At 39.4% G+C, this 26,775-nt stretch overlaps 1 protein-coding gene and 1 long non-coding RNA gene across 3 annotated transcripts in view; one reads left to right on the forward strand and one right to left on the reverse strand.

Moving 5' to 3' along the window:
• LOC110150701 (zinc finger protein 33B-like) overlaps window positions 1-26,775 on the forward strand; it is a 98,375-nt gene that overhangs the window by 36,480 nt on the left and 35,120 nt on the right. The window contains exons 1-2 of one of the 2 annotated variants that reach the window (XM_070464693.1): window positions 24,415-24,503; window positions 25,811-25,869. In XM_070464693.1, coding sequence (XP_070320794.1) covers window positions 25,855-25,869 — 15 coding nt within the window. In that variant the 5' untranslated portion in view covers window positions 24,415-24,503; window positions 25,811-25,854. Of the gene's footprint in view, window positions 1-5,265; window positions 7,326-24,414; window positions 24,504-25,810; window positions 25,870-26,775 lie in introns of those variants that run through there. The other variant, XM_070464694.1, reaches the window with a different exon arrangement.
• On the reverse strand, window positions 23,851-24,426 carry LOC139034232 (uncharacterized). Its single transcript, XR_011486657.1, has 2 exons — window positions 24,176-24,426; window positions 23,851-24,014 (listed from the first exon to the last, which is right to left on the reverse strand). It is a non-coding gene; the product is annotated as an uncharacterized lncRNA (long non-coding RNA).

Below are 26,775 nucleotides of genomic sequence, written 5' to 3' on the forward strand. Positions count from 1 at the left end.
GTTTCTGCTCTTCTAGAAGGTTTTGCGATTACAGTATTACCTACCTTTGTGAATATCTAAACCTTTTTACATAGCCTTGCTGCTTAAGGGAGTATAAATAAATGATAAAACCCATTGACTCCCACTTTCTTTTCTAAAATATGATGCTCCACTGAGCTTTGCTTTGTTTATTGGTGACGAAGTCTGCGGCCAAACCTACATGATAGTTTTTGTTGAGACATAGGCTTTTTGTCCAGAGAATTTTTCTTCCTTTTAGAAGTTTTATTAATATATGTCTTAGAGAGGACTCTTCCAGCTCAGTCTTTGCAAGTTCATGGTGGTCCTTTTGAATATGTGGATTAGGTCTTTTATCTTTGGGTGGTTTCCTTAGATTGTGCTCTGTGTATGCTTAGTCACTCAGTTGTGTCCAGCTCTTTGCGACCCCATGGACTGTAGTCTGCCAGGTTCCTCTGTCCATGGGGATTCTCCAGGCAAGAATACTGGCATGGGTTGCCATGCCTTCCTCTAGGTTATCTTCCCAACCCAAGGTTTGAACCCAGGCCCTCCCACATTGCAGGCAGATTCTTTACTGACTGAGCCACTAGGGAAGCCTTTTCTTAGATGATGTTTTTTAATTTTAGATGCATCCCATTATCTTCTGTTCTTTCTCTTTAAAGACTATAATCATACATAAAATTTTGTTTTAATTTTATTTTTTGTATTTTTGCTCCTACTTCTTTTCTGGGTGATGAAATTACAAGTTTATTTTTTCCATTTACTTTTCTGTATTTTTAAGTTTATTTTTGTATTAAGTATAGTTGATTTACAGTGCTGTATTAATTGCTACTATCCAGCAAAGTGATTCAGTTATATGGGTATAAACATTTTTTATTTCTGTTTTTTTAAGTTTTTAAAATTTATATTTATAAATAAACATATCTATTTATGGAAACATCTTTTCCATTATGGTTTATCACAGAATATTGAATATAGTTCCCTGTGCTGTACAGTAGGACCTTATTGTTATCCATTCTATATATAATAGTTTGCACCTGCTAAACCCAAACTCCCACTTCATCCCTGCCCACTCTCCCTCACCCTTGGCAACCACAAGTCTGTTCTCTATGTTGTGAGTCCATTTCTGTTTTGTAGTTATGTTCATTTGCATTATATGTTAGATTCCACATATAAGTGATATCACATGGTATTTGTCTTCTCTGTCTGACTTACTTCACTTAGTGTGATAATCTCTAGGTCCATCCATGTTGCTGCAAATGGCATTATTTCATTCTTTTTTATGGTTGAGTAGTATTCCATCATATACATGCACCACATCTTCTTTATCCATTCATCTGTTGATGAACATTAGGTTGTTTCCATGCCTTAGCACTGCTGTGAGCATAGCAGTGCATGTAGTATCTTTTTGAATTACAGTTTTGTCTGGGTATATGCCCTCAGGAGTGGGATTGCTGGATCATATGGCAACTCTATTTTTAGCTTTTTGAGAAACCTGCTTAGCTGTTTTCTGTAGTGTCTATACCAACTTATGTTCCCACCAGCAGTCAGAATACCTTTTTAAATCCAGAGTTTACTCATTCTGTTTTCTTGTTCTTTTTTTCCTTAGTCTTTGGTTATTATTTTTGGTGCTGTTATGCCTTTCTTGTTGCCATTTATTAAATTTTCAGTCAAATCTGTTTTCTCTTTGGGCTATTAGTATGTTTGGGCTGCTCTAACAGAACACCATAGACTGGGTGGCTTATGAGCAGAAATTCATTTTCTCACAGTACTGGAGGCTAGTTGTTCAAAATGAAAGTGCCAGCAGCATTCTTTTCTGATGAGGTCTCTTTCCTCAGCTTGCAGACATCACCTTTTCACTGTCCTCAGATGGCCTTTTCTCTGCGGCACATGAAGAGCAAGTGAGCTCTGGTGTCCTTTCCTCTTCTAATAAGGATACCATTTCCATTGGATTTGTGCTCTACCCTTATGAACTCATTTAACCTTAACCAGTTCTAAAAAGTTTTGTCTCCAAGTACAGCCACATTGGGGATTAAGACTTCAACATTTGAATTTGGGAGGGGGAAGTAATTCGGTCTTTTATCAGATTCTTTGCAATTTAACTCCTGAAGTCACTTGGTCTTTTTCACAGTTTTGACTAGCTCTTGCCTCCTTAGTTGCCCATTACTCCAGGTCTGTTCATATGGGTTTCCTAGTAGTCTGACCTTTATCAGAACTGAGATATCATTCCGTATTTTCCCACTTACAATGGAACTTTTTCTTTCTAGGAGTAATTTTAATTGTGGTTCAGTTCAGTCACTAAGTTTTGACCGACTCTTTGCAACCCCATGGACTGCAAAACGCCAGGCTTCCCTGTCCATCACCAACTCCCAGAGCTTGCTCAAACTCATGTCCATTGAGTCAGTGATGCCATCCAACCATCTCATCCTCTGTTGTCCTCTTACTCCTCCTGCCTTCAATCTTTCCCAGCATCAGGGTCTTTTCCAATGAGTCAGTTCTTCACATCAGGTGGCCAAAGTATTGGAGTTTCAGCTTCAGCATCAGTCCTTCCAATGAATATTCAGGACTTATTTCCTTTAGGATTGACTGGTTTGATATCCTTGCAGTCCAAGGGACTCTCAAGAGTCTTCTCCAACACCACAATTCAAAAGCATCAATTCTTTGGCACTCATGTTTCTTTATGATCCAACTCTCACATCCATACATGACTACTGGAAAAACCATCGCTTTTGATTAGACGGACCTTTATTGGTAGAGTAATATCTCTGCTTTTTAATATGCTGTCTAGGTTTGTCATAGCTTTTCTTCCAAAGAGCAAGTGTCTTTTAATTTCATGGCTGCAGTCACCATCTGCAGTGATTTTGGAGCCCAAGAAAATAAAGTCTGTCACTGTTTCCATTGTTTCCCCATCTATTTGCCATGAAGTGATGGGACCAGATGCCATTGATCTTAGTTTTCTGAATGTTGAGTTTTAAGCTAGCTTTTTCACTCTCCTTTCACTTTCATCAAGAGGTTCTTTAGTTCTTTGCTTTCTGCCATAAGTGTGGTGTCATCTGCATATCTGAGATTATTGATATTTCTCCCAGCAATCTTGATTCCAGCTTGTGCTTCATCCAGCCTGGCATTTTGCATGATGTATTCTGCATATAAGTTAAATAAGCAGGGTGACAATATACAGCCTTGACGTACTCCTTTCCCAATTTGGAACCAGTCTGTTGTTCCATGTCCAGTTCTAACTGTTGCTTCTTGACCTGCATACAGATTTCTCAGGAGGCAGGTAAGGTGGTCTGGTATTCCCATCTCTTTTAAGAATTTTCCACAGTTTGTTGTGATCCACACAGTCAAAGGCTTTGGCATAGTCAGTAAAGCAGAAGTAGATGTTTTTCTGGAACTCTCTTGCTTTTTTGATGATCCAGCGGATGTTGGCAATTTGATCTCTGGCTCCTCTGCCTTTTCTAAACCCAGCTTGAACATCTGGAAGTTCATGGTTCATGTACTGTTGAAGCCTGGCTTGGAGAATTTTGAGCATTACTTTGCTAGCATGAGATGAGTGCAATTGTGCAGTAGTTTGAACATTCTTTGGCATTGCCTTTCTTTGGGATTAGAATGAAAACTGACCTTTTCCAGTCTTGTGGCCACTGCTGAGTTTTCCAAATTTGCTGGCATGTTGAGTGCAGCACTTTCACAGCATCATGTTTTAGGATTTGAAATAGCTCAGCTGGAATTCCATCACCTCCACTATCTTTGTTCATAGTGATGCTTCCTAAGGCCCACTTCACTTTGCACTCCAGGATATGAGGCTCTAGGTGAGTGATCACACCATCATTATCTTTTTTTATATATAGTTCTTTGTATTCTTGCCACCTCTTCTTAATATCTTTTGCTTCTGTTAGGTCCATACCATTTCTGTCCTTTATTGTGCTCATCTTTGCATGAAATGTTCCCTTGGTATCTCTGATTTTCTTGAAGAGATCTCTAGTCTTTCCTATTCTATTGTTTTCCTCTATTTCTTTGCATTGATCACTGAGGAAGGCTTTCTTATCTCTCTTGCTATTCTTTGGAACTCTGTATTCAAATGCATATATCTTTCTTTTTCTCCTTTGCCTTTTACTTCTCTTCTTTTCTCAGCTATTTGTAAGGCCTCTTTAGACAACCATTTTGCCTTTTTGCATTTCTTTTTCTTTGGGATGGTCTTGATCACTGCCTCCTGTACAGTGTCACGAACCTATATAGTTCTTCAGACACTCTGTCTACCAGATCTAATCCTTTTAATATATTTGTCACTTCTGCTGTATAATCACAGGGATTTGATTTAGGTCATACCTGAATGGCCTGGTGGTTTTCCCTACTTTTTTCAGTTTAAGTCTGAATTTGGCAGTAGTGAATTCATGATCTGATCCACAGGCACCTTCCAGTCTTGCTTTTGCTGACTGTATAGAGCTTCTCCATCTTTGGCTGCAAAGAATATAGTCAGTCTGATTTTGGTATTGACCATCTGGTGATGTCCATGTGTAGTGTTCTCTTGTGTTGTTGGACAAAGGGTGTTTGCTGTTACCCGTGCATTCCCTTGGCAAAATTCTTTTAGCCTTTGCCCTGCTTCATTTTGTACTCCAAGGCCAAATTTGCCTGTTACTCCAGGTATCTCTTGATTTCCTACTTTTGCATTCCAGTCCCCTGTAATGAAAAGGACATCTTTTTTGGGTGTTAGTTCTAGAAGGTCTTGTAGGTCTTCATAGAACTGTTCAACTTCAGCTTCTTCAGCATTACTGATTAGAGCATAGACTTGGATTAATGTGATATTTGTGTTTAATCACCTCTTAAGTTCTCTGTCTCATCATTTACATGTATTTATAACACATGGTAATATGTGATATGCAAAGAGTCAGTCCTCAGCTGACTTTCTGCATACCTATGAAAACTGAAACTCTGTCTGTTTTGTATTTGAATATTTATTTAGTTACTTAATGATGATTTGAAGTTAGTAGTATTCTGTAGTTATGCCCAAGTAATGTGTTGCTAGTAATTGTATTTGCTCTCCTTATATTGATCCATAAGTTTTATGGAGAATTCATGGAGAGATTCGGATTTAAAGAGTTGCTCTTATTCCTCAGATATGTCTGAGAAATGTCTTAAAACCAAATGTATGTTTTCTAAGTACAGTTTACTCTTCCTTTTTCAGCTACCAGCAATGTAGGGCATTTGTAGGTAGGTCTCATTCCATAAGAAATGTGTTAATTTTCATATGGTGAGATAAATTTTTCTTGTTTCTAGAAGTCTGCAAAACTGATCGCATGAAAGAAAGGAGCCAAGAAAACCAGCCTAAACACATATGGAAAGTTGTATTGATCAATAACAAAAGTCTGACTAAAGAACAAGGTAATGTACTAGGAAAGTCACTTGAGTTGGACACAAATTCTTTTCCTCACAGAAAAATACTCTGTCATTGTGGCTCATGTGGAATGAGCTTCAACTATATTTCAGAATTGGTTATTGATAAAAACTCTTTAGGAAAAAAGACCAATGAATTTAATGCCTGTGGAAAATTGCTACTCAATATTAAACATGAGAAAACTCATACTAGAGAAAAAAATGAATGTTTTAAAAGTGGAAAAATTGTCAGTCATAATGAGGATTCTGTTCAGCTTGAAAAGATTCAAACTTTAGAGCAAAATTTTGCATATAACATACATCAAGAAACCTTCAATGAAAAGGTAGTATTCAATACATACAAGACAGAGATCACTGAAGAGAATGACTGTGCATATGATGAATATGGGAGAAGATTCTGTGATAGCTCATCCTTCTTGTTCCATCAGATAACTGCCTCAAAGGAAAATCACTATGAATTTGGTGATTGTGGGAAATCCTTATGTGTGAAGTCCTCCCTTTTAAAACATCATGAGGCACATTTGAAACACTGTGAATATGGTGAAATTGGGAATAATTTCAGGAGGAAGTTCTACCTCTCACAGCTTCAGAAAACTCATAAAGGAGAGAAGCACTTTGAATGTAATGAATGTGGCAAAGCTTTTTGGGAGAAGTCACACCTCACTCGACATCAAAGGATTCACACAGGAGAGAAACACTTTCAGTGTAATGAGTGTGGAAAAACTTTCTGGGAGAAATCAAACCTCACTAAACATCAGAGGTCACACACAGGGGAGAAACCGTATGAATGCAGTGAATGTGGGAAAGCCTTCAGCCACAAGTCAGCCCTCACATTACACCAGAGAACACATACGGGCGAGAAACCCTATCAGTGTAATGCATGTGGGAAAACTTTTTATCAGAAGTCAGACCTCACTAAACATCAGAGAACACACACAGGACTAAAACCCTATGAATGTTATGAATGTGGAAAATCTTTCTGTATGAATTCACACCTTACAGTACATCAGAGAACTCATACAGGTGAGAAACCCTTTGAATGTCCTGAGTGTGGGAAGTCTTTCTGTCAGAAGTCACATCTTACACAACATCAGAGAACTCATATAGGAGATAAACCCTATGAATGTAATGCATGTGGGAAAACTTTCTACCACAAGTCAGTACTCACCAGACATCAGATAATTCATACAGGTTTGAAACCTTATGAATGTTATGAATGTGGGAAAACCTTCTGCTTGAAGTCTGACCTCACAGTACATCAGAGAACTCACACAGGGGAGAAACCCTTTGCATGCCCTGAGTGTGGAAAATTTTTCAGCCATAAGTCAACCCTATCTCAACACTATAGAATCCATACAGGGGAGAAACCCTATGAATGTCAAGAATGTGGAAAAATCTTCTATAATAAATCATACCTAACTAAACATAATAGAACACATACAGGGGAGAAGCCCTATGAGTGCAACGAATGTGGGAAAACCTTCTGCCAGAAGTCACAGCTCACTCAGCACCAGAGAATTCACATAGGGGAGAAACCCTATGAATGCAGTGAGTGTGGAAAGGCTTTCTGCCATAAGTCAGCTCTAATTGTACATCAGAGAACACATATAGAAGAAAAGCCCTATAAATGTAACGAATGTGGAAAATCTTTTTGTGTGAAGTCAGGACTTACTCTGCATCAGAGGAAGCACACAGGAGAAAAGCCCTATGAATGTAACGAATGTGGGAAATCCTTCAGTCACAAATCATCACTCACGGTACATCACAGGGCTCACACAGGAGAGAAGTCTTGTCAGTGTAATGAATGTGGGAAAATTTTTTACCGTAAATCAGACCTCGCTAAACATCAGAGATCACACACAGGGGAGAAGCCCTATGAATGTAACACATGTCGGAAAACCTTTTCTCAGAAGTCAAACCTTATTGTACATCAGCGAATGCACATAGGAGAAAAACCTTATGATTGAAGTGAATATTAGAAATGTTGAGCCACAATTCAGCACCTACTCTATTTCAGAGAATTCATACTATGGAGAAAGCTCTGTTGACATTCTGAATGTTTAGTAACCTTCATCCACACAATGGCCTTATTTTACTCCAAAGTAATAACATAGGACCAATTTCTAGACTGCAACAAGTATAGGGCAACTTGTTAACAGATAATATTCCACTGAATGTCATGTACTGGCATAAAACCTCACAGATTTTGATTTTGTGAAAGTTCTAACAAAAATACTAGCTTATGTCAGAATTTATATAGGGGAGGAATCTGTCCATTTGAGACTTACGGATTGCAGATTTTGTTTAGAGGTAATGTAACATCAAAAGCTAGAATTTGTGTTTTAGTACGAAACAGCAGATTGTAATTTATAATGCATATTGTGCAATGTAAAGCTTTAAAAACTAAAAAGAATAGTAAAATAGGTTCAAAAGAAGTTGCAGTAGTAGTAGTGCATAGAATTCTGATGTGCCCTTTACAAAGCTTCTTCTAGTAATAGTTACATAACTATAACATACTCTAATCAGTGTTATATAACTGTAACATATTTATAGCCGTAACAGGATGGTACCCTACTACTAAGTCAGATACAGACTTTATTCAGATTTCACTAGTGTTTACATGTGATCTTTGTGTTTGTCTGTGCATTTCTATGAAATTTTGTGGTTTATATATTTGAGTAACCTTCAACACAGGTTGTAAAATCAAAATGGAATCTGGAATCTGTATTACATGAAGATTACAAAGGAATCAGGATTTCACCACAGGAAGTTAATAAATATTATTAATAATAATAACCATAGCCTAATCCTGGCAACGATTTAAATATGAATGTTTTTAAAAGCAGAGATAAATTGAATAATTAGGGCAGAAGCATTAAACACCAGTGAAGCATCCCTTAAGTTCACAGGACTTAGGTATGTACATTACATAAACTATATGTTTCTTAACAAAATGGAACTTAACATAATTGGGAATAGAAAATGGATACTCCTAGTTTAGCAGTTTTTACAATATTAGGCACATCTCCCTTGAATATAATAAGGCCTGGAGCAACAGTTTAAAAGGAAGCCCACGAAGCTCATGTCTAACCTTTTAAAACTTATAAATCAAAATAACTAAATGTTCAATAAAAATGTATTCTCTGCATGGGAATATCTAGGCCCTAGTCCCATTGCCCCTTCTCTTTCACCCATAGCTCATTGCAGACCATGATGTGCCTTGAGTATACATATGTAAATACTCTAGTCTTCAGCCTAAATTTATCCAGACCCTGGGTAAGCAACTGCTTTCCAAGACAGGGTTCAGGAAGGAAGCCTCAGACTAGACGACACTCAGGGCTGTGAATTAGGCTGTAAAGTCAAGGGTCTGATGTCCCCTGAGATCTGGGCCTTAATCACTATTGCTTCTCTGGGGAGGAGGACTGAGGCTGGAGCATGACCAGAATGGAACTAGAGCAGTGCTTCTATTGATAGGGTAGAGGTGATATACTAAATTACATGATCAGATTATGTAAACAATTACATTAGGCTAATAACCTAAGATTACATGATCTAGTGATCTTAGATTATACACAGAGTCTAAGCTTCCATTGTGGGAAACTAGAAAAAGAGCAAATTAAGTCCAAGTTATAAAAAAACAAAAGAATAATGAGAACTTAGGCAGATATCAGAGTAATTGAAAACAGGAAACCAATAGAGAAAAATCAATAAAACCAAAAGCTGGTTCTTAGAGCAGGTCAATAAAATTGATAAATCTCTAGTCAGGTTAGCTAGAGAAAGAGAAGATACAAATTGCTAACATCAGGAATGAAAGGGAGCCATAACTACTGATCCCCTCAGCATCAAAAGGGTATAAAGGAATGTTATGGACAACTCTATACCCACAGATTTGATATCCTAAATGAAATGGGCCAATTCCTTGAAAGAAACAATCTGTCAAAACTCACAGAAGGGTAAATCTAAATAGGCATATGTGTCAAGAAATTGAATCAATTTTTAATCTTCTGAAGCAGAAAGTATTAGGCCCAGATGTTTTTACTGATGAATTCTACCAAATTAAGGGAGAAATAGTATCACTTCTGTAGAGTATCTTACATAATGTAAAAGAAGAGCTTTTACTTATTTTTTGAGGCCAGCATTACCCTAGTTGTAAAGCTAGGGAAAGACATTAGAAGAAAGCCAAGGTACAGACCAGGATCTCATGAATAGATACAGAAATCCTCAACAATATGCTTGCAAATTGAATCCAAAAGTGTATAAAAAGAACTACATGATATGAACAAGTGGGATTTATCCAGGTATCCAACATTTAATAATTAATGTAACCCATCATATCAACAGGCTAAAGAAGAAATATTATATGATCATATCAGTAGATGCAGAAAAACTTTTCAAAAAATCTTAACATCCATTCATGATAAATAAAAAACCCAGTAAATGAGGAATACAGAAACTTTTTACCAAGTTCCCTCAACTTTTTATAAAAATTTTTATAAAAATCCTACAGCTAACATCATACTTAATGGTGAGAAACTAGATGCTTTTCCATTAAGATAAAGAGCAAGGCAAGGAGGTCCCCTGTAACCATACCTTTTCAGCAACCTTCAGGAAGTCCTAGCTAATGCAGCAAGATAAGTAAGGGAAATAAAAGGTACACAGATTAAAACTATTGATGTTCACAGATAACATGATTGTCTATGTAGAAAATTCCAGAGAATCAGAACAGAAAAAATCTCCTGACACTAGAAAGCAGTTACAGAAAGGTTACCGAATATGATGCTTAGGCAGGTGATAAAAAGAAATGAGCTATCAAGTAAGAGATACGGAACCTTAGATGCATGTGGCTAAATGAGACAAGTCAATCTGAAAAGGTTTTATGCTGTATAATTCCAACTGTAATGCACTCTGATAAAGGCAAAACTGTGGAGACACTAAAAAAATCAGTGATTTCCAGGTGGTCAGGGTGAGGGTCAGAGCGATGAATAGGTGGATTACAGACAATTTTTAGAACAGTGAAACCATCCTATAGGATACTATAATGGTGGATACATGTCATTCATTTGTCAAAACCTACAAAGTGTAAAACACACCTACAAAGTGTAAGATACAATGGGTCAACCCTAATGTAAACCATGGACTTGAGTTGTAAAAATGTATCAGTATTGGCTCATCAGTTACAACAAATGTGCCACACTAATGCACCGTATTAATAAGGGAAAAGTGTGGAGGGAGGTAGACATAAAGGGGTACATAGGAACTTTGTGCTTTCTGCTAATTTTTTCTGTAACCCTAAAACTGCTCAAAAAAATGGAGTGTATTAAATAAACAACCCTTCCACATATTACTTTCTTATATATTTACAGAATTTGAAACTCACATGATTCAGTACCAGTTTTTCCATGGTGGGGGTGGAGTAGGGTAGGGAATGCATTCTTAGAAATCATATATTGTCAACCACTAAGGCATATTTTCAGTTACAGCTTTCTGCTTTTCTAAGCCCTATTATCTTCTTTTGAAATTACCTTAAATTACTTACCTCTCATTATAACATCTTACTTCTGCACTGAACATGTTTCTGCCCTACAGCTATAATAATCACTAATGAACATTTGGGTTGTTTTTATAGTCTTCAGAATACTTTAAATTATAGCAACTGTGGCTTGAAATTAAGGCCCAGTGTAATAGAGTCTCTTCACATCTGAAACTAAGATCTCTGATGACCTAACTGCAGATTTCCCTCCCTGTTCTCTTCCCCCAGGTCACTGTAGTCAGACAGTCCTCCTTCCTTATCTGGGGGACCAGTTCTTGGTTTTCCCTCAGTGGCAAGTTTCACTTCCCTACCAGCCCACAAAATTATTCTGAAAAACCATTTCCATCTTCTCACAGAAACTTCACTGCACCCTCTGCATACCACAGAGACATTTCCCACAACCCCTGGTTTTCCCTTTGTTCCCAAGCATGAGAACCTGTGTGACCCTGGTTGGTGTGTGGTGTCCTCTCGCCTGGCCTATGAATAGACATAACTAGTAAGCTTATGTAGGTCTCATCTGTCCAGTTTAAGGTGTCACATGTTCCGCTATTGCATCACCCCAGGGCATGAATCCTGCCACCAGCAGAGTGACTGGGAGGCAGGTAGTACAGCTGGGCATGAACAGGATTGTCCATCTAAGACAGGTCACCTGGTCACTTTGCTAATTGCTCTTGTCTGACAGGTTCTGTGATGTGGCAGAGGCTGCTTGGGATGGAACCACCAACTGCTGGCAGGCTTACACTTTGGCCTGCTCTGCTCTGTGTTGTTTTTTGGATGTTGCTATCTCTTCCCACTCTAAGAGGCTCTTGTCCCTAAGAGAATTGTTCATTGGCTCTGCTCCCAGGGTGACTTGCCATGGGGTTCAGTCTGTTTGGCAGGTGGTGTCTGAGCTACCTGTGAGGCCGGCTGCTGGACTGTGGTACTTTCCCTTGTGACTACCCAGAATGTCCACATCATGGGTGATGTACATGGCTAGAAGTCCAGAATAAGTGAGGAAATTTGTATGAGAGAAATAAGAGAGAAAGAAACCTGCATGGCAAAAAGAAAAGACAGCCATAGCAGACAGAGGATGTTAAGTCAGCCAATCTCTCTGGGTTATGGGCCCAGCATGCTTTTGCTGCACCACCTGTTTAAAAGGTTCTGTGCCCATGGTTAGAGTACAAAACTCCTATCCTGAGGTGCAGCAAAGAGGTTAATTCAAATGCAGCTTAGGCCTGGGATCCTTGCACCATGTGAAGCAACCATTGCCATGGAGCAGGCCCCAACCCTTTCCTGAAGAAAGACATTTATAGATTTGATCAGAGTAACGAGAACCCTCCTGAAGTGCAGCAAGTAACCACGGAAAGGAGATAAGTGGAACGGAAGGATGAAGGGAGGGAGGCAGAGACTTAGATACAAGGAGAGTAAACAACAAGATAACTGAAATGTAGTTCCGTAGTTTCTGTACAATATTATATAAATTATATCCACACTTTGACTCAATTATAAATCCAGAATATACTAAAATCATTTGTACAACAAAAGATAAAAGGGTGCTGTGATTGGCTTTTGTACCTTCCAAATTAACTTTAATATTAACTTTAATACTGAAGTGTACCATTGGTAAATTTTCATAGCCTTAATACAGCGCTCAAGTTATAGTTATACCTGGGTACCCCCTTAATCATGTTACCCCCTAAAATCTTAGAGGTGTTATCAAATATAAAATATAGTGCTATACTGAATATGTATATCCCTATGATGGTATTTGGTGGCGGGGCTTTGGGGAGTGATTCAGTTAGGAGAACAGAGCCCTCGTGATTGGAGTTAGTGCTCTTAAAATAGAGACTTCAGAAAATTTCCTTGCTTCTTCTGCCATATGGGGACTTAGGAAAAGACAGCCTTCTGTGAACAGGAAGCAGTCCACCAAACAAGGAATCTTCTGGTGCCATGATCTTGGACTTCCCAGCCTCTTGAACTGTGAGACATAAATTTTTGTTGTTTATAAGCCACCTGGTCCATTGTATTTTATTATAGCAACCCAGGAGACTGAGTCATTTAGGAACAAATAGGATATTTCGTCTTAACCAACAGAACTGTTGTCTTAAGTTTTGCATGGTCATAACACCCACTGACTTAATTTTAGCATAATCCCCTAGAAAGCATGGATGCTTTGATCCAAAGAATAATAAAATTAAATTTTTTGGCACTTACAGATTGATTGACAAAAGGAGACCCTAGTGTACCATATACCTCAATTGAAACCATTGTAAATACCTACCTAGAAAACAAGTGATCATTGCCACTATTTCTCTGTTTAAGGATCCAGTATAGCTTGTTCTTAGCCTGGAAGTAATGATGGTGCTTCACAGTGGGTTATTAAAACCTTAATGCTATGGCCTATCTGCTAAGAACCTAGTACCCAATGTTACTGAAATTACTGTTTCCATTCAAATAGCAAGTAGTAAATATTTTGTGATTCCAGCTTGGCTAATATGTTCCGTTCAGTGCTCTTTTTAACATCCTTTCAGCTACAGTTTACCTTCACCTCCAAGGACGCAAGGTACCTTTACCAGGCTACCCATGGGATACCTGAACAACTCTACCGTTGCACAGTCTTTGCAGGCAATGTCTTAACTGCATCCAGTTTCCTCCAGGAGCACAGGTGTGACATGACATTGATGATATCCTCCTCTGAGGAAATTCATCTCACAGATTCATTGAGGGCATATAAATACTCACAAAAAAAAGCACAAGTTTTTATTTCACCACACAGAGATCTGCCCCATCAGTTGAGTTCCTGAAAATCACTTGTAAAACAAGGGCTGTTTCATCCCTGATGCTGTCAAGAAGCAGCTACAGACTGCTTTTCATTTTCTGTTCTTAATACTCACAGTGTTAATATAAATACATCTTTTAGTCCTTTTGGGGCTCTGCAGGCAACATATCCCCCACCTAAAGTTTTTAATTTCACTGATGGTGTTACTTTCAAATGCCCAACTTGTATAGGGCCTCCTCCACAAACAGGCTTAAGAATTGATCTGAATTGAAATCACTAGGCACTCCCATTAGTGCCCTCAAAGACACTTTCACTGTGGAGACTTTAGCAGCCTCTTGTCTCTCCTGGAGTCCAAGAGTACAAGGAATATCATGCTGGTGGATGAGACATTCTGTAAATCTATTGGTGTTGGTTTTGACAGATGCATTGCAAGCAGGGAAGGCAAATGCATGTGCAGGGTAAATATCTTTGATGATAGGTACAAAATACTGTTCATTTTGTGATGAGAATGGTCTAATGCAATCAACCTGTAACATGGCTAAACTGATCCATCCAGGGAACGGTGCCAAGTTAATTGTTGGTCTCTGCTGTTGGCAGATTAATCTGTTAACAGTGACGTTAGCCAGATTGGTCTTACTGAGTGAAAGTCCACTTTGCTGAGCACATGCATAATTTCCTTCACTGCTGCTGCAGCCACTGTGTTCATGAGCACATTTGGCAATGACAAGTGGCTGGGTGATGGACCTGACTGATAGGAGACTGGCATCACAGAATGTGTCCTTCACTTAAAGTTTCAGTCCTCTGATGAGGTCACCCTTTGGTGAGCATTCACATGGTACACAAAGACCTTCACTCTCTTCATCTGGAAAGGTCTAGATGTGCACCTCTTCCCCTGAACTCCCTTTTGCAGGTTTTCCAATGTACCCCTCCTTAGTCCTTGATCATTTAGCCAAACCATTAGGCACTGTGCATAAATAAGTGTTAACTCAACTTCAGCCATTCCTCCTTCCAGGCAAAATAAATCAGGTGATTTCACTACTGACTTTCAGGACCATCTCAGAGTGGGGCTGTGGTGCTGCGTACTATGCAGAATGATCTGATCCAAGCCTGAGTTTTTTTTCTTTCACTGGTCAGCTCGTCATAGGGAATTCCTCATGAAGCCATAGCAGTGGATTGAGGGGGGTGAGGGGTTGCCTGGTAGATATATTGAAAGTGTTTCTAGGTATTGAAGATTCAGCTCCACTGAATTCTGTTATTTCCCCATCCAAATTTTCAGGATTCTTTACTAATCAGTGCCCTAATTTTAATTTTAATGAGACCATATAAAGTTGGAAATTCAATGTACATAGTAATTAAGCCACCCAACAGATTTGTCACTGGATTTCTTTTCATAAATCTCAGCCGTGCAGCTTTAGGGGATGAGGTGCTTTCAGAATTATCATTGAAGCTTTAGGGTCTGTTTGTGGATCTTGAGCTGGGAATTTAAATTCCTGAGCTTTTCATGTTGTTTCCCAACATTGTCCAACACATTTAGAATAAACAACCAGTTTCATACTCCTTTTGTTCACTAAAGTACCTATGAGAGAAAATCTTGCATTCCCAACAATTTGCTTTCTAAACGCACATGATAATACTTAGAGATAATCATTTGAGTAACTGTATTGCCACTGCACATCATGGACTATGAGTGCCTCTTGACAACTGAAACAGGATCTTTAATGGTTTTAAATCTGACTCTCATCAGATTGGTGGTGGTTTAGTCACTAAGTCATGTCCTGACTCTTGCAACCCCATGGACTGTAGCCTACCAGGCTCCTCTGTCCATGAGATTCTCCAGGCAGGAATACTGGAGTGGGTTGCCATTTTCTTTTCCAGGGGATCTTCCCAACCCAGGAATTGAACCCTGGTGAAGCAACACCCAATTTGGTACACATTTGTGATTCAGGAGGATTTAATTAGAGACATAGAACCTTAAGAGGAATGTATGTCTAAAGGGATTTATTACAGGGCTTTGTCTTTCTACAACTGTGGGAACTGGTTAAGCGGTGTCTATGAGGTTGTCTCTATGCCTGTTGAAGACATCTGACTAAAGTGCTCAGGGCAGACAGTAAGGGAAAGGAGATGGATGTGACGTGAAGGAGAGCAAAAACAAGTGAGAACTCACAACCGTAAGCAGTGCTGACAAGGAGGGGCTAAACCTGGAGACAGCTCTTACTGCCTCTGGCCTTGGTATGCAGTCCTTCAGAAGCTGGGCCCCTCAATCAGTGAGGAGATCGCACGCATCCGGTGTGAGCATCAGAGATGCCACAGGACCTATATGGCATGGTCATAGTTCTAGTGGTGTCTCATGCCAGTGAGGTGGTCGGTAGATCAGCAGCAACATGTTACGAAGATACAAAACGGCTGTTACATCACTTACACCCTCCAAGTCTTGCACAAGAATATCTTTTATGGCCCACCCTAATGGGAAACATACAGAAAAGGGAACTCAGAAAGGTAGTTGAGCCTAGTCTAGGTAACACATTACTAAGCAACCACCTTGGCCTATAAAGGAACTGTGAAATCAGTTCAGTGAATCAGAGCTAATATTTTTAAAGAAATTAAGTAAAACATAATGTCAGAATTCATTAGAGATACTGGTAAATAGTATTTTGTGAAAAGTACTTAAAATCAGTTGTATACTATCATGGACTGAATTGTTTTTCGCCCAAATCTATCCCAGTGTGACTGTTTTGGAGATAGGACCTTTAAAGTGGTAAAGTGAAATGAGGTCATAAGGGTGGGCCCTAATCCAACATGACTGGTATTCTTATACGAGAAAGAGACACCAGAGGCAAGCATGCATAAAGAAAAGGGCATGCAAGAACACGGAAGGCAGCCATCTGCAAGCCAAGGAGAGAGGCCTTGGGAAAACAAACCTACCGACACCGTGACCTTGGACTTCCAGTTTCCAAAACTGAGTCAAATAAAGTTGCATTAAGTCACCTCATCTGTGGTGGTACTTTGTTTTGACAGCTGAATGTTTGTGTCCCCTCCTCTCACCCCTAAATTCATATGTTGACGTCATCTTCAGTGTGATGGTGTTAGAAGGTGGGGTCGTTGAGAGGTGATTATGTCTGGAGAGTGGAATGCTCATGAATGGGGCCTCACAGAGCTCCCCAGCCTCTCCAGCACATGAGAACATAATGAGAAGATGCTGTCTGTTAACCAGGAAGACTGTTCTCACCAGAATGCAGCCATGCTCCTGCATTGGTCTTGGACTTCCTGACCTCCAGAACTGTGCAAAATAAAGTTCCGTTGTTTATAAGCTACCCAGTCTGTTAGTAGTTTGTTATAGCAGCCTCAATGGACTAAGGCAGCAGCCTTGGCAGACTAGTACATATGTGTACTAAAGATTGAATCAGTCTTCTGGCAGCTTTTAAAAAAGAAATTAAGATAATTTTTTTAGAGAAGTTTTAGATTCATGGCAAAATTGAGGGGAACGTGCAGGGATTTCCCGTTTCCTCCCCCTCACACACATACAGCCTCCCATTAACAGCATCCCCCAGCAGAGTGGCATATATGTTACAATTGATGAACCTACATTGACACATAAAAGTCTATCAATTACATAACATGTCACTCTTGGTATTGTGTATCATATGGGTTTAGACCTGTGTTGATGACATTTATCCATCATTATGGCACCATAGTGAGTATCTACACTGCTGTAAAACTCCTCTGTGCTGTCTTTCCATCCTTCCGTCTCCACCCCAACCCCTGATCTTTTTATTGTCTCCATAGCTTTTCCTTTTGTGTTGACTTTATCCCACTTTGATGTTTCAGTGTTTTTGTCAAGGTGTCATTTAGCATACAAAGCATTTTAATATGGTCTCATTATTCTGTATTCCTCAATAGAATATAAACTACATTCAGAGCTTGGAGTTTTATCTACTTTACAGACTACTATGAATCCAGTGCCTAAAACTGGCATGTTGTGTTTCAACTCAATGAGTGTTGAATGAATGAATGTATTGGATCATGAGTTTAATGTATTTGCTAAGTAAATTAAAGTTGAAGATACTTGCAAGCTTTGGCAATGTCTTACAAAGAAACATAGTCTTATACAATCTAGCCATTGCTTTCCTAGGTGATTACTCAACTTATTCTAAAGCTTACATTAACACAAAAGCAGGCATAAAAATATAGCAGGTTTAATATTATCCATCCCTTTGGGATGAATATGAACCTTTTAAGAAGACTTGGCAGTTTTACACCCCTACAATATCTTTCTCAGGAAGCCTTGGAGTTACCTCTTTGAAGTGTACCCTTCCAGGGTGTTCGCACTCCCAATTTCTCAGTTTCTGTAGGAGGGTAGAAGCCTAACTTCTTCTATGGGTGCCTTGCTCCAAGTTGCAAAACTATCCCCCTTCATATAGATATGAGAAGCTTCAATTAACACAGATGCTCATCCCAATTACTGGATGAATTTAGGGTAAACTATGATAAATGATGGTGTCAAGTCCTCTTACTTAAGGTTTAGTTATTGTTTATCTTGAGAACATGTATGTAATGAGTTGTATCCAATCAGCTTTATAAAAGGGTGAGGTTTCTTTCTGACTTTGTAATCTCTTAGCAGACTTCCTATAGTGCACATCACATTCTTCTTTTATGATTATTCACTAATAAAATTATTTTGTCTTCTACCTTGGTGAATAGATTTTCGTGTTGGGAGAAATTTTTAATTATCATTTCTTCAGCAATTTTGATAAGAATGGGATGAGTCTGGTAGTTCCTGATTTGAGCAGATCAGCTGAAAGTCTTGGCCGCACAACAGTCAGGTAAAAGGCCCTAAATTATAAATACTCTTCCCCCTAGCCCTCTGTTCTTTTGGAATACTATCTTTAAAAAACCACCCAAATTCAAGATTTTACTTTTGAATACTTATGGGTAATAATAGGCTCCAAAATCTCAATCATGATCACTGGATGGTTGGAAAATATGGGAAGTCAGTAATGTTGCCTGCTGGTCTCTTTTTAAAACAGTTAATATCTGTCGCATTTAGAATTGGCATACATATGAGATTCCAGTCCTGCAGTAGCCAGAGGACAATTTTTGCAGTTTTGCAGAGGTTCTTAGAAGGGGGTCTATCCCAGTAAACGAGTTGCTGATATTTATGGGATGAATATAATTCTAACCATTCCAAGAGGAAATTTAAAAATTATTTGGATAAGCAGAAGAAACTATTGAAAAAATTAAAGAGAAAATGCAAGACAAATACATTTTCTCTCTCATAACCCTGCTTCTCCTCTCTGCTCCCTGGATGTCTTTACCGCTCCATGCCTCAGACTGAATCAGGGGAAGAGGGAGGTGATAATCTTTCAGATGGGTGGTTCCCATCTAGGCACAGCTTCTTTAACTGTTAATAAATTACCTGCTTAATTTGAGGACACAGTTAATGCACTTTATGGCCTAGACTGAGTCTACTTCATGTCTTAGACAAGGTGATTCCTTCAGGAGTCCCTCATGCTCCACACACTGCATAGCTATTAATAGAAAGCCAGAAATGATAGAGCATCATGGGAAGATTAAGATTTCTGCATGGAAGGCAACAGGGAGAGTAGCTATACTAGTCACTTGGAAAAAAGCAAAGAAACAAGGTGTTGAAATAATGTAAACACAGGAAGGGAAACCAAAGTGCCCTGATTACAGTTTTGTTTTGTTTTGGTCTCAATGTGAAGGAAGCAAGCCAGTCTATTTGGGTCACCAGCAGCACTGATGCCATTGAGAAGCTACTCAGGATGCCCATGTAATTCAAATGCCTTTATTACCAGCTGATGTTTCTTATTTAAAGGCTTCTTTCCTCCATGCCCCAGAAATTTGCAAAAGTACACCTCAGTGCATATTCAGTTTACAGCCCACACATAGGAATATATACTGATTATTAAATGAAATTGAGCAACCAGCAACTGTCATGGAATTCTGCAGTTAGGAGATTTTGCTCCTTTGGAAGAGCAATCACATTGGGGTCTGGAAGATCACTATGTCAGGGGAAGCTATCTGGCACCCCACCCTTCACATCTATGGAGTAACCAAGGCAGTTATGAACTCAGAAAAGGATTGCTGACAGCTGTACTTGAAGCCTTTCCAAAAATGTTGAGCTGGGCGATGTTGCAGCAGTGCACCTAGAAGACATGGGAGTCCCCCATTGATTTTCATCAGTGCTTTGTTGAGGCTTTCTCAGAACTCCCTGGTTGGAACTTGGGGTCAGATCAAAACGTGCTCTAGTTTTAGCAACCTTTGTTTTGACTCTCTTGCCAGCTATCCAAATCCAAATTAAGGGAAAGTGGTAGGATGACAAGAACAGACAGTCAAATCTGAGCAGCAGGTACTCAATGTGGGGATAATCTAGAGAAAGACATCCAAGAAAAGAATTGAAGACTTCTGTGTTGGCTGATCAGAACTTTTTACTAAAGGGAGAAATCCCTACTCTGGTCAACCCATGAAGGGATCAGAGGAGGCAGGGTCTGGAAGAGGCAGGGACTGCAGGGACAAGAGAATCAGGAGAATGGAGAAGAACAAAACCTCCAGCTAGGAAATCCTTGGCAAACAGCTCAAAATGGATAGATTGAGAGAATCTCAGAGGTGGGAACTGGTGAGCCATATGTGTCAGTAACTTTCCTCAGGCTAATCTCTTTGCCCATTCTGATAAAAGTTCTGCTTATCCTGCAGTTTCCTCAGGAATTTCTCATTTTCCATCTGGTACAACAGCTGGTTACACACTGTTAGTATTTTGCATCAGTCTACTTATTCCTTTTCCTCTACAGTTCCCCTGCAGTTAGGTCCTTTAACTGAGGGGCCTGTGTTCTTGGTTTCTCCCAATCCTTCTATAAGCCTGTTGAGGAGAGACCTGTTGTGCAACTAAAAGGCTACCATATTCTCTACTCTAGTCTACTCTATTCTCTATTCTACTCCATGGAGTATCCATGGAGCATCCATGGAGCTTCTTGAGGAAAAGACACCTGATTTGATCACAGTGTGCCCTTTGAAAGAAAAAAGAGGTATGGCAGAGGGGCATTTTCCCACCATGCAGGGCAAGCACATCAATGCATCATGCTGGGTCTAGGAAATGATGTTTTCTTTTCCTTCTTTTGCAATATGAAGAGATTTTCTGAATTTGAAGATTTTATTTTTATTTGTATCTCCCCAATAGTGGACATCTTTGTCTTGTTCCTATTCTTAGGAGGAAAACATTCAATCTTCTATCCTCAAATAGGATATTGCTGTTGCTTAGTCACTAAGTCCAGAGAAGCCAATGGCAACCCACTCCAGTCCTCTTGCCTGGAAAATCCCATGGACCAAGGAGCCTGGTAGGCTGCAGTCTATGGGGTTGTGAAGAGTTGGACACGACTGAGCGACTTCACTTTCACTTTTCACTTTCATGCATTGGAGAAGGAAATGGCAACCCACTCGTGTTCTTGCCTGGAGAATCCCAGGGACGGCAGAGCCTGGTGGGCTGCTGTCTATGGGGTCGCACAGAGTCAGACACGACTGAAGCGACTTAGCAGCAGCAGCAGTCACTAAATCATGTCTGACTCTTTGCAACCCCATGGACTGTAGCCCACCAGGATCCTCTGTCCATGGAATTTCCCAGGCAAGAATACTGGAGTGGGTTGCCATTTCCTTCTCCAGGGGAACTAGTACAAAAGAAAGAGATAAAATAATTTTTTTGATTAACAGGAATTCAGATTGAGATATAGTAATTGAAGCAGAAGCTGTAAATACCCTCCATACCATCATCATTCTTTCAGCTCAAATGACCTAATGTAGTACTGGCAGAGTATTTTCTGATTCCAAAGTTGCAATCATAATTTCAAGTGCCGAGATAAAGTCCACTGCAACAACAAAAATAATAGCTTCACTTATGATTACAGAGATTATCAGTGTTTTAATAGCCTCATCTTTTTTTTCAACATAGCCATGGGTACAAGCAATTACGATGTAGAAAATACATATTTCCCCTTGCTTCTACACTGCTTTTGATCAATGTAATACAAATACAAATTTTGGTGGATGTTTACATAAAGGTGAAGACATGTTTATTCTGAGGATAAACAAAGCATGAAAGATTATGTGGAAGGTGTTGACTGTCGGGCCACATTCTTCATAATACTTGCTCTTCAAATAGAGATATTTTTTCTATTGAGGTTGAAGTAATTGACATGAAGTTGTTCTCTTCAGCATTTATACTATTAACATTTGAATTGAATGATTAAAGGACTTTTGTAACTTTTGTTGGCAGTCAGTATTCTTCATTTCTCTTGCATTCAGAAATTCATTGACACTCTTTAACAAATACAGCTGGAAGAGTTCTCAGTTTTAATATTTAAAGCACTGAAATATTTTAATTCTCCAGAAAAGGCCCAAAATTCTTATTTAACTTTTTAAATATTCCATTAAATGAAACTAATTTGCTTATTTCTTCTTCGTAGTATTCGGTATCTCTAACAATAGAATTATGGAAATTGAGAGAAGAGCAATTTCTCCTCTTTCAATAATGATTATAAAATGATTATGTGGATAATCATTATTGTACTTGCTATGACTGTATTTTGAAATGAGTTTCATCTCTTAAAGATTTGATTTTTTTACATGGATGTTACTAACTGCTTTCCTAGCATATGGACAAGTGAAAGTATCATAGTGTTAAAAGGGAAAGGAAAAAACTGACAAAAAGTATTTTTGTTAGTGGACATGTTAAAAAAATTATTTATTAGAGAGATCCAATGTGATCCTGAAGAGTGGAAAAGGCAAGTTGTGCCATGAATGATGGTCTTATGTGTTTAACAAATCAAATTTGAAGAGAAGTTCCCAGAGTTGTTAACTTTATGCAATTATATCTATTCATAAAGCTAAATGTGTTTTCTCATTAATGAATGTCCAAAGGACGAAATAAGTGAGATAAACCTATGAAATAAGTAACATAATGAAAATGGAACCATGTAAATGGACAGTCTCTGGAATAAATTATGTAATTCTTCAAAACAAGGAATCATTAAGGAGAGCCAATATATCATAAATTTAATTGATGAGAGATACATAATTTAGATACTTAAAATTTATTTCAGATGAACAATGAATAAAAGAGTGTCTCATGACTTGTACTTTATTTGCTAAATCTGGCAATTCTACCCAATGTACCCAAAATTGCAGAGCCTTTTTTAAAAACTGAAGTATAGTTGATTTACAGTGTACTTTCAAGTGTACCACAAATTGATCCAGTTACATATGTAAGTATATATATATATATATATATATATATATATACATGGGCTTCCCTGGTGGCTCAGTGGTAAAGAATTCACCTGCAATGTGGGAGACCTGGGTTTTATCCCTGGTTGGAAAGATTCCCTGGAGGAGGGCATAGCAACCCACTCCAGTATTCTTGCCTGGAGAATCCCCATGGACAGAGGAGCCTGGCAGGCTACAGTCTGTAGGGTTGCAAAGAGTTGGACATGACTGAGTGACTAAGCACATCCACATATATATATACATACATATAAATACACACATATGTATACTTTTTTATTTTTTCCATTTTAGGTTATTACAAGATACTAAATATAGTTCCCTGTGCTATACAGCAGGTCACTGTTGATCTATTTTATATGTAGTTTATTTATTTTATATATAGTAATCCCATATTCCTAATTTATCCCTTCCCCCCTTTCCTCTTGAGTAACCATAAGTTTGTTTCTATCGCAGACCCTATCCTAATTGAGATGGGAGAAATATCAACAACCTCAGATATGCAGAAAGTGAAGAGGAACTACAGAGCCTTTTGATGAGGGTGAAAGAGGAAAGTGACAAAGCTGGTTTGAAGATCAATATTCAAAAAACGAAGACTGTGGCATCCAGTCCCATCACTTCATGGCAAATAGAAGGAGAAAAAATGGAAGCAGTGACAGATTTTATTTTCTTGGGCTCCAAAATCACTGTGGACAGTGACTGCATGAAATCAAAAGACACTTGTTCCTTGGAAGGAAAGCTATGACAAATCTAGACAGCGTATTAAAAAGCAGAGACAACACTTTACCAACAAAGGTCCATACAGTCAAAAACTGGTTTTTCCAGCAGTCAGGTACAGATGTGAGAGTTGGACCATAAAGAAGGCTAAACATGAAGAATTGATGCTTTCGAATTGTGATGGTGAAGACTCTTGAGACTCCTTTGGACTGCAAGGAGATCAAACCAGTCAATCCTAAAGGAAATCAACCTGAATATTCATTGGAAAGACTGTTGCTGAAGCTGAAGATCCGACTGGAAGAGCCTGCTCTTTGGAAAAGACCCTGGTCCTGGGAAAGACTGAAGGCAAAAGGAGAAGGGGGCGGCAGAGGATGAGATGGTTAGATAGTATCACCGACTCTACGGGACATGCATTTGAGCAAACTATAGGAGATAGGGAAGGACAGCGAGGCCTGGAGTGCTGCAGTTCATGAAGTCGCAAAGAGTCAGACACGACTTACCGACTGAACAATAACAAGCTTTCAAGAAATGCTCTGTGCCTTTTCTGGGACAGGACGCGGCGGCAGCTATGGCCTTCTGCGCATGTGCGCTCCCTCCTCCCCCTCCTCTCCATGCTAGCCAGCAGGTTCCGGTCTACAGTCTCGCGATGGGATGATTCCGGAGCTTCAGGCGTCTGGACCCGACCGCTGAGCAGGACGTTTCGGTGGAGCCCCGCAGAGTTGAGACAGGCGACCGGGAGGCAGGTGAAGGAGGAAACGGCTTTGTCTTCAGACTCGGTGTGACTCTGACTCCTAGTGAGCACCAGCACGTCCCAGCGCTTGTTACCAGGTGAAGCTTGTTTTTCTCATTTCCAAGGTGTGGGGTGGTCTGAGACCTTGGAAGACCGCGCAGAAACTGGCTTAGGGTTCCCAGTAGGTGTGCACTTTTCTTCTCGGCGGAGAAACTTTTTTTCCCCACTCAGGGCCTCGCTGAGGGCCTCGCCTGGTTGCCTGTGCCCTCAGGAGCCCTACTTGGCTTTTACAGGAGGTCCCGCTTAAATTCCAGGAGCTTTAGTGCTTGGACAAATATTCGACCCTCTTAGGTCACCTTTCTTGCAACAGAACAGCTTTTTGTGGAGTAGAAAGGGTGATTCCGGGAGCAGGAGTCTCTAGCAGGACAGTCAGTTCGCTTGGGACCTCAGAGGAGCAGACTGGTCCTCCTGCTGGACCAGGTGGTAGTGATGGTGGAAACCTTGGGCCAACTTTCTGGACAAAAGGAACAGAAGGTGCTACTTGCTGGGAGGTTGTGAAGGCACCCTGTGGAAGGAAGAGCTGGCCAGCCACAGGAGAGGGTGTTTACCTTCTTGCTCCCTTCACTCTTTACTCCACTTGCTGTATTCTGAGCTGTTCCTGCACTCAGCACAGCTAGAGACATACCTGACGTCCTCTCTGTCCTGAGCTTGCAGAATCAGAGGTGCTGCTGCAAGACAGGTTGTTAAGGCTTGGACTTAAGACGGTCTATTTATGTTTTACTTAAAGCATGGAGTTGGGTTGGTGTGGGCAGGAAGTGGGTAAACAAGTGGTTAGTTTACAATCCTCCATTTTGTTATGGCAGAATCAAGGACAGCCATGGAGTCTCTTGATGGTCCAGGTAGGTCTTTTCTGCCTTAAGAACACAGAAGCCAAAACCAGTTTCTTGTTTTTAACTAAAAAATACTGTTGAGACCGGAAACCAAGTTAAGAGTAAACTCTGCCCCCCCCCATGCTTTTTTTCAGAATATTGTTGAGATTTTCTGGTTTGTAATGAACATTATAAATTTTTGTGCTGAATATTTTTGCTCAGCATCAGTTTTAATGTTGTATTCTTTGGCTTTTCCTAATTGACTCAGTTTAATGTGTTGTTCACATTTTCTCTATGTTAGAGCATACACTGTTAACAAATGAGCAGAAAACAAATGCTTTTACATTTGAAAACTAGCTTGTCCAAGTATTACATAATCATACCAGAGTCATGCATGGGCATGGAGTGCTCCCTGCCTTACTGTTATCCTTTCTGCCCCTTCTCAAGGCATCTCCCATTCTAAGATGTTATGCCAGCTACTAGGGTGGAGCTTTTTAGGCAGGTGATATCACTCATGACCTTTCCTTCTTTCTCAGGTGTACTCTCTCAGCTCTCTACATTCCTCCAGAAGCAACAGAAAATGATCACATCACAGGTGAGTTGTTTAATTTATGCACAGTTTTGCTTAACAGTGATTATTTGAAGTTTATACCATGTCTATACATTCATTTGAAATAGTAGAAATAAATGTTAACATCAGGGAAAATATAGAGCACAAGTCAGCAAATTACAGCCCATGGGCCAAATGAGGCATGCTGCCTGTTTTTTTTATTGCCCATACACTAAGAATTTTTAGATGATTGAGAAACAAATCAAGAGTAATAGTCTGTGATGTGAAAACTGTGTGAAATTCAAATCTCAGTGTCTGTAAAACTTATTACTGAGACACAGCTATGCTGTTTTATTTATGGCTGTGACTGCCTTCAGGTTACAAGGGCAGAGTTGAGTGTGACAGAGACAGCTCACAGACCTGAAATACTTACTATGAACATTTACTGAAAATGTTTGCTGACCTCTGATATAGAAGAGCAGATCAGTAGTAGTACAAAGATGCCGTGTAGGTAAATGCAGATCCTGTGATCTTATTGAGCTGTGAAACGGAGCCATAAAAAAATTTTTGATAGACTTCATTATGTGATGTTGTGAACCTTCTTTTGACAGTTTTGCAGTTGCATAAAGTGGTTGGAGTAAAGGGAATGATTCTTGTCTATTCCACAGGAAAAGTTAAGGGATAGCAAAAGAAAATACGTGATAAATAATTCAGGTGAATTAGAGCCAGCATTAGGACTCATGGTTTTTCAAAGAAGAGACCATCTGGATAGACCAAGTGACCTAGGTTGTTTAGTAGGACGCAGGCTTTGTGACGGTCCTGAGGGCTGGGCAAAATCTAAATCTTTCTAGAGTCTGGCAAGGGATTCTTCTTTTTTAATTTTGGTAAAATACACATAGCATAAAATTCACATTTCAACCATGTTAACATGGTTGTAGAATTTAGTGACAT

Source organism: Odocoileus virginianus, unplaced genomic scaffold (assembly GCF_023699985.2).
Source record: "Odocoileus virginianus isolate 20LAN1187 ecotype Illinois unplaced genomic scaffold, Ovbor_1.2 Unplaced_Contig_62, whole genome shotgun sequence".
NCBI lineage: Eukaryota > Metazoa > Chordata > Mammalia > Artiodactyla > Cervidae > Odocoileus > Odocoileus virginianus.